Consider the following 8,557-nt stretch of genomic DNA (forward strand, 5'->3'; position numbering starts at 1 on the left):
TCCTCCAACTCCTTAGACTCACCACCAAGACAGAAATGTGAAGAAATATTTCTGTATTAAAATGGCGCTTATTATTCAGTTGAATAAGGATAGCTTCAGGACTTGGAGAAGACTTGAAATTTCTTGTAAGGGAAGACACCTTATGCTTGTATCTCCAGAAGAGATACTTAAAAAGACTTAAATATACCAAGATATTGTGCAAAGGGACTACAATTTGGGTGAAAATACAAAAAGATATGGGCAGGAAATCGTACAGTTGCCATCACATTGTTATTTTAATACAGTAAAAGATATATGGGTGCAGAGGAAACAGTAAGTTGCCAGTGGGCCTAAGAAATGTGCCATGCCCCCTAGAGTTACTGTGAAAGGGGAAGAAATATAAAAATAAACTTTCTCGCTGAACATGTGGAGCAGTTGGTGTCAAGCTTAATATTCTTATGACGTATGTGTTAATTGTAGCAATCAGAAAAATTAACTTGAGAAACTAAAAGTACCAAGATAGAGTATGGCTAACCAGTACTTAATTTCAGAAGGCAGAATTCCAATACTCCAGAAAGAATTATTTAAAAGTGAAAAAAACTATTCCTAACTTTTCAAACTATTAGCATCTTTCATGGAAAGGAATGAGAGATAAGTTGTTGAACATTAGAGAGAAGGGGCAGGTCACTCAGACCCCAGCATTACAGGGACTGTTAGTCCAGGTCATGAAGATGCCATCAGTTAATGTGACTCAAGTGAGGAGTGTGGGATTCTAGGTGGCTAGAAAGGATTCCTCTGGGTGGCTCATGAATAGGTTGGCATAGGGTGGGGTCGTGAAGGTATCCATTGCTGTGCCATGAATTTGTTTGCAGCTGATGCCTTCAAAGGAGAATTAATTGTGGGTAAGGATATAGTTGGTCCAGGTGACCTGGCAGAAGGTTGTATATTTGTTGTCAGTTTGCACTGAAAGAGGTAGTGTTCAGTAAAGGAAAGACCATGGGCATTGGGGAGGTTTGAGCATAGGGAGGTTTGCATTGACAGTGACAAGCAGGTTGCCAGGTGATAAAGGGACAGGAAATATTGAGCTTAGGAGGTGTAATGGTTAGTGTCTTTCATATAGGAAAGTAGGTTCTGGTGATAGGCAGAAGGTGTGGGTCCACAAGGGCAGAGATTCTCTAAGTGTGGGAGGAAAGTCAAGCAGCAGTTGGACATCCTGGGTCATAGGGTATATGTATTTTAGGAAGCATGTAGTAGGTACGATTCCAGGGAATAAAGGTGATGAGGAGGGAGATGGATTCAGGGGAGAGTTTCTGGAATGAACTTGGGAGTTTGAGAAGGGCTGGAGATAATGTTGTATTTCTGGAATGGGTTCATTACGTCAGGGCTTGTAGGTGGTGTATCTGATAACTGGAGGAGCCCCTCAGCCAGCTAATCCCTGTGGTTAATAGACACAGTGGCGGAGCCTTTGTCAGCAGATAGTGTTGTAAGGTTGGGAATAGTTTTTAGGTGGTGGAATGTGGTTCTTTCTGTTGCTGTGAGGTTGGTTTACTTGTTGGGAGGATCTAGTGAATGAAGATACGGCAAGATTTGAACTTGAGAAGGTATGGAAAGTTATCAAAGGACAATTCAAGAGAAGTGGAGGTGGATCATGGCTACACGGATGTATAAATTGACTAAGTCAGGTTTGATATTGGTTTTTGGTAGAGAATGATTGGTAGGGTTGGTTGCAATGAAGTGTTTCCATTGTAGGAACTGGAAGACGCAAAGAAGTTCTTTAAGAAGCACAGCAAAAATTTGTGAGTGGGCCAAAAGGTGAGCCTTTTATAAAGGACTGATACTTTCGTGGGACTGAAGCTTGTGGAAGACAGATTCAACACTGTGTTGTGGGCCTGTTTGGACTCTGGGTTCTGTAAGGTGATGAGAGAGAGCTTGTGAGCGTGTGATAGATGTAGTAGGTCTGCAGGCAGGGTTTTGTGATTGATGAGGGGAAAGTGTGGGTGGTTTCTACATCCATACTCCGCAAGCCACCTGAAGATGTGTGGCGGAGAGTATCTTGAGTACCTCTGTCGGTTCTCCCTCCTATTCCAGTCTCGTATTGTACGTGGAAAGAAAGGTTGTCGGTATGCCTCTATGTGGGCTCTAATCTCTCTGATTTTATCCTCGTGGTCTCTTCGCGAGATATATGTAGGAGGGAGCAATATACTGCTTGACTCCTCAGTGAAGGTATGTTCTCGAAACTTCAACAAAAGCCCATACCGAGCTACTGAGCATCTCTCTTGCAGAGTCTTCCACTGGAGTTTATCTATCATCTCCTTAACGCTTTCGTGATTACTAAATGATCCTGTAATGAAGCGCGTTGCTCTCCGTTGGATCTTCTCTATCTCTTCTATCAACCCTTTCTGGTCCGAAACAGACACCGATGAGCAGTATTCAAGCAGTGGGCGAACAAGTGTACTGTAACCTACTTCCTTTGTTTTCGGACTGCATTTCCTTAGGATTCTTCCAAAGAATCTGTCTGGCATCTGCTTTACTGAGGATTAATTTTATATGGTCATTCCATTTTAAATCACTCCTAATGCCTACTCCCAGATAATTTATGGAATTAACTGCTTCCAGTTGCTGACCTATATTGTAGCTAAATGATAAAGGATCTTTCTTTCTATTTATTCGCAGCACATTACACTTGTCTACATTGAGATTCAATTGCCATTCCCTGCACCATGTGTCAATTCGTTGCAGATCCTCCTGCATTTCAGTACAATTTTCCATTGTTACCTCATCCGCAAAAAGCCTCAGTAAACTTCCAATGTTATCCACCCAGTCATTTATATATATTGTGAATAGCAACGGTCCTACAATGCTCCCCTGCGGCACACCTGAATTCACTCTTACTTCAGAAGACTTCTCTCCATTGAGAATGACATGCTGCGTTCTGTTATCTAGGAACTCTTCAATCCAGTCACACAATTGGTCTGATAGTCCATATGCTCTTACTTTGTTCATTAAACGACTGTGGGGAACTGTATCAAATGCCTTGCGGAAGTCAAGAAACACGGCATCTACCTGGGAACCCGTGTCTGTGGCCCTCTGAGTCTCATAGACGAATAGCGCGAGCTGGGTTTCACACGATCGTCTTTTTTGAAGTAGATTTCTAGTCTCCAGAAAAGTCATTATACTCGAACATAATACGTGTTCCAAAATTCTACAACTGTTCGACGTTAGAGATATAGGTCTATAGTTCTGCACATCTGTTCAACGTCCATTCTTGAAAAAGGGGATGACCTGTGCCCTTTTCCAATCTTTTGGAACGCTACGCTCTTCTAGAGACTTACGGTACATCGCTGCTAGAAGGGGGGCCAGTTGCTTCGCATACTCTGCGTAAAATTGAACTGTTATACCATCAGGTCCAGCGGCCTTTCCTCTTTTGAGCAATTTTAATTGTTTTTCTATCCCTCTGTCATCTATTTCGGTATCTACCATTTTGTAATCTGTGTGACAATCTAGAGAAGGAACTACAGTGCAGTCTTCCTCTGTGAAACAGCTTTGGAAAAAGACATTTAGTATTTGGGTCTCTAGTCTGTCATCCTCTGTTTCAGTACCATTTTGGTCGCAGAGTGTCTGGACATTTTGTTTTGATGCACCTACTGCTTTGACATAATGGAGGTTCTTGTAGTAGTGGTTGTTAGTGATAGTCCAAGGCAAGACTATGAGGTGAATAGATCGAGATGGCATTGTGCATACTGCAAGGATTTCGGTATGGGAGGTGGGATGCAGGAAATGGAGATTGCAGAGCAAGAGGATTTTATGGATGCAGCAAAGGTAGTACAAGGGAGCTTGGGCCTAAGTTATGTGATTTTGTAGGACTGTGTTGATGTGGGCTGCAGACTGCTAAAGATTTGAATAGATAGAGGTCATTGTAGAAGGATGGGTTTAGTTGATGGGTAATGTAATGGTCTGGCAATTTGGGGGGGATTGCAGGCAACACAATGCAGGAACAGTATGTGGGACTGGGTTTTAGCTAGTTATAGGAAAACTTTGGTGTATTGGCAGAGATGAAAGGAAGAGGGACATATAGTGGAAGATTAAAAAGAGAAAAAAAACCTAAAATATATGGGAATATATTAATCATAAAAATATATTTCAGTTTTAAAAATCTAAAATGATTACAATTGTGAAATGGGTAGTTTCTATGCACCTTGTAGCAGAGATGCTGAGTCGCAAATAGGCCAAACAGAAAGACTGTCAGAAAGTGAGCTTTTGACCTACTAGGCCTTCATCAGAAATAGACAACACATGACCACAATCTCTGGATACTGAAGCCAGAGCCCGTGGTTGTTTGTGAGTGTGTGAATGTGTTTTATTTATGACAAAGGCCTAGTTGGCCGGAGGCTCACATTCTGACAGTCATCATGTTGTGCTTATCTGCCACTCGACATCTCCGCTGTATGGTGAGTAGCAACTATTTTTTTCATAATATTGTTACTTTTCATCCTGGATTTTCCATTGTATGATTACAATTGGCATTATCGGGACTGTATAATATCGACTGCAAAACTAGAAACCTGCAATACATCTAGTCTTTCACAGTTGTAAGCCAAAGGATGTCTGTATACTACTTAGCATTAATAGGCCACTGTGTGATATTTTCAGTGGGCTCTTCCAGGTTATCTCAAGAAAACTAATTATCAGTAAATAGATTCTGGTTCTGATGTTAAGCAAATTTTCAACCTGACATGTGACCATGTCCTTTTGTCATCTAAGGAGTTGTACTCCTCTGGCCTGATCAGCATAAACTTTTTCTCAGAGTTTCCATTAATGACCTAATTTTGAACAGCTTGACATAATCTCAATGTTCTCTTGGAATGATGTTCCCATTATTATCCATGTGCAAGTAGTTCCTCCATTTATAAAATCAGCCTCCAAGACATTCTGCATACAGTAGGTTCATAACAAGTAGAATTAACCAGGTACATTCTGTATTTTGGCATTTATATAACTCCAGCTAGATGTGAACTGATTCATTTCAGTTGCTGTCATGTTGATACACTTTCCTGTCTTTTTCTGTAGAGTACTGGTGTGGAGCAGGGATGAAACTTAGCAATGTATGTAACTTTGCAACACATGGAACATTTTCAACCAAACATTGTAGATACATAAATTACTAAGTGAAAACAAAATACTCTCATGTAAAGAAACTTATGGCTGTCACTGCGCAGGTGTACAACTATTATTAGTGTTAAGTCCATAATTTTCATGGCACATGGCTCATTGGTGACAGGCCTTGTAACATTTACTGCTAGATGTGGCCTGTGAGGGTGAGAAGGGATTGACATTTAAAAATAATAACAAAAAAAGAAATTAGTGTCAAATTCATTGTTTTCTGGATTGCTTTTCTACTTGGTGATAGTCTCAATTATAGCTTAGTAGGAAATAACATTTTTGAACATTCTACAACATTTTATTGGGAATTAAACATGCAATAAATAATTTTCCAACATTAGTAACCAAGCAACACAAGGTGACCAGTTGGTGTATTATGATAGTCATTTGCTTAGTGTGATCAGCCAACTAGACCTTATGGAAAATGTTATTAAATAAAGGTCTGACTTAGAGCTATTTCAATACTGCTACAGGAAGTGACTTGTTCCCCCCCTGCTGGAATGTTTTATGCTATTGTGTTCTCTTACGATAGGTGGAAGGTATTCGTTAATAATGATACCATTATGGATTCAAAAATATATTCCTGAAGGATGTAAATAACTCTTTTGTACAGTTTTTAAACTTAAATTTGAATTAAAAGCTATGGAATGGGTCCATCATTACATTGTTGCAGGTCACAGCAGTGGGAGTGCCAGAACTGTGGAAAGATTTGTGAGCACTTGTCAAATTCAACATGCCTACCACCAACAAAAGAAGAATCAAACCTTATAAAGCAAATAGCTCTGAAGGTAAGCTCTGTACCTATGATGTGAAATGTGGCTTGTAAAAGGTAACTTTGGTTAACGGAAATGTTTTTTCCTGTATGTAATTAAAATGTTGTTAGTTGCAAGGTGTTGTGTGAAGCAATGCTATCTTGCCACTTAATTGTTCAGATTGTAGTTAAAATTTGTAGTTTTTGGAAGAGTTCATATGATTTTAAGATAATTTGTCCATTTTGTGATGAGAAACTAAATGATTTCTTAGGGCATGATTAAACATAATAATCAGAATTCTATAATGTTTGTAAGATGTGAAGAAAATATGAAATTTTCCTGAATTACTCAGGGAGAGGAACCATCCGAGAGTGCAGATGGTACTTTGCGACAGCGCCGAGCAGATGTTGCGACAGCAGAACTAGTGCAGCAAGGTATTCCAGCTGAACAAATGGCTGGTTCTGACAGGAGTTCAGCTGCCAGTAGTGATTCTCGAGGAATGACTGTTCTTGTTTGGTTTCTGCTTGTAGCTATTGCATTTCTTATTGTGCGGAGGGTGTTCCTCCTTTAATTTACTTCTGCTTGTTTACAGCTTTCTGTAAAGTGAGATTTATTAAAAATATTGCATTTATTAAAGATGTGAATATATTTTGTTTTTAGTGGTGGGGAGATTTAGATTATTGGATAGTGAATTTTCTGTTTTGCTACAAATGTAATATATTTCTGTATATTGAGCCCAGATTGTACTAAAGACAAATATGTTATATTTTGTATGATAAACTTGTGTATGAAATGAAACAACTCGAGAAAGTCTAGAAGCAAAAGGTCTATTAAAAGCCATGCCCATTATCTCAGTGATGTTATAGTCTGAGCTTCTTCTGTTGCTCTAATGTACAGAGCTCTAGAGATGTCTATCATGCTTTCATAATCCTTTAATAGCTGGAATACACTCTTCTTATATGGTGTAATAGATGTTTTCATATTTGATTTAGGAAAGTAAGAAATCCTTCCTAGTCACTTTGTGTTGCTGTAAAACTGTAAATAAAGTTATTATAGAATTTAAAAAATGAGTATGAATAGACGGGACAGACCTGTTAACAATGGCTGGAAATTTCATTTTCTGTAATGATATTGTACTAAACTCCTTGATACCTTCCATTAACAATGCCAGATGTGGTTGATTTTGTATTGTTGCAGAAGGTAGATACGACACAGTAACGTCATCACTGCCACTGCACTGAAAATCCAAGAGTATTTCATCAGCAACTTATTCCTGGAAAGTCTGTATGTCTGATCAGTATTTTAACTTTGACGTAAAGTCATTCAGTGGCTGTGATGACACCATAGTTTGTAAGAAAGGAGGATGGTATGTGGCAACTGAAACTGTGGGAAAAAGTCTATAGATAGGTCCCATTGTTAACTTCCATTTTATGCTATCCCATTAATTATGTTCCTCATGTTCTAGAGGCCTAGGAGTGCAACCATTTAACAAATTACGTAGTAAACTGACTTGCCCTGTGTCTCACTTTAGCTATGCCCTGAATGAATAAAGTTGTAGTTGAGTATTTCATTTACATCCTGCTTTTAAATGAAACCTGGACTACTAGCAGCTTTTGTAAACTGGCATATACCGTTCTGTACATGCATGTGGAATAAATTTTAAGGGTTTAAAGATACAACTTCAAATTTGCAGTGGAAACTTACTCATTTCAATCACAATCATATCAAGTGCAAGATAACTCCCACTTCAAACAAACAGTTAAAATACAATGTTGACATGGTGAATGAGGTCTGTTCAAAAAATTCTGGAACATTCATAATTTCATGCCAATCGCATGTTGGAGCAAAATGCATTTGGCATCCCTGTACACGCCTGTGTTTAATGTATAACTGCTGGAAGTTTCATTGTTGTATGTCTGTTAGTTATTGTTCATTGCTGTATTGAGTAAAGCATTGTGCTCACAGTTTGCGAATTTCTAGATGGAAGAGTTAGAGGAGCAATGCGTCTGCATTCAATTTTGCAAGAAAACATTTACAGAGAGACAGCAAATGATGCAGGAAGCCAACAATGATGAGTGCTTAAGCTGTACTCAGTGCTATGAATGGTTCGCTCAGTTTAGAAATGGCTGGATGGAAGTTAAAGATGACCCTTGTTCAGGAGGCTCTTCAACGTCTACCGATGATGCTCATGTCAGGAATGTCAACGAAATTGTGCATGCAAATCGAAGAGTGACTGTCAGAGAGATTGCAGAAGAATGTAACATTTCAGTTGGATTATGTCATGAAATCCTAACACAGCATCTTGGAATGCACCTTGTTGCTGTCAAGTTCGCCCAACAGCTCATGAGTCAAGAGCAGAAAGACTTTCACCTCACGATCTGTGAAGAGCTTTTGGGTCACGCAAATGAGAATGAGATGTTCCTTAAGAGAATCATGACTGATGGTGGCACATGGATCTACGGTTGTGATGTGGAGACCAAGCTTTAGTATTCATAGTGGGTCAGGAAAGAGTCTCAGAGACCAAAAAAATGTCATCAGGTCAGGTCAAATGTGAAAGCTATGCTGATAGTTTTCTTTGGCTTTGAAGGATTAGTTCCATCATGAATTTGTGCCACAGGGATAAACTGTTAATCAATGGTACAATCGGGATGTGTTGTTGTGCCTGT

General features: G+C 39.3%; 1 protein-coding gene across 3 annotated transcripts in view; it reads left to right on the forward strand.

Annotated features, from left to right (window-relative positions):
- Positions 1–6,958, forward strand: part of LOC126255780 (ubiquitin-conjugating enzyme E2 J1-like) — a 55,018-nt gene extending 48,060 nt beyond the window's left edge. For all 3 annotated transcript variants that reach the window (XM_049955428.1, XM_049955429.1, XM_049955427.1), the window contains 2 exons: positions 5,813–5,927; positions 6,244–6,958. In XM_049955428.1, the coding sequence (XP_049811385.1) occupies positions 5,813–5,927; positions 6,244–6,462 (334 nt within the window). In that variant the 3' untranslated portion in view covers positions 6,463–6,958. The remainder of the gene's footprint in view (positions 1–5,812; positions 5,928–6,243) is intronic.
- The last annotated feature ends 1,599 nt before the right edge of the window (positions 6,959–8,557 follow it).

Source organism: Schistocerca nitens, chromosome 1 (assembly GCF_023898315.1).
Source record: "Schistocerca nitens isolate TAMUIC-IGC-003100 chromosome 1, iqSchNite1.1, whole genome shotgun sequence".
NCBI classification, from domain to species: Eukaryota; Metazoa; Arthropoda; class Insecta; order Orthoptera; family Acrididae; genus Schistocerca; species Schistocerca nitens.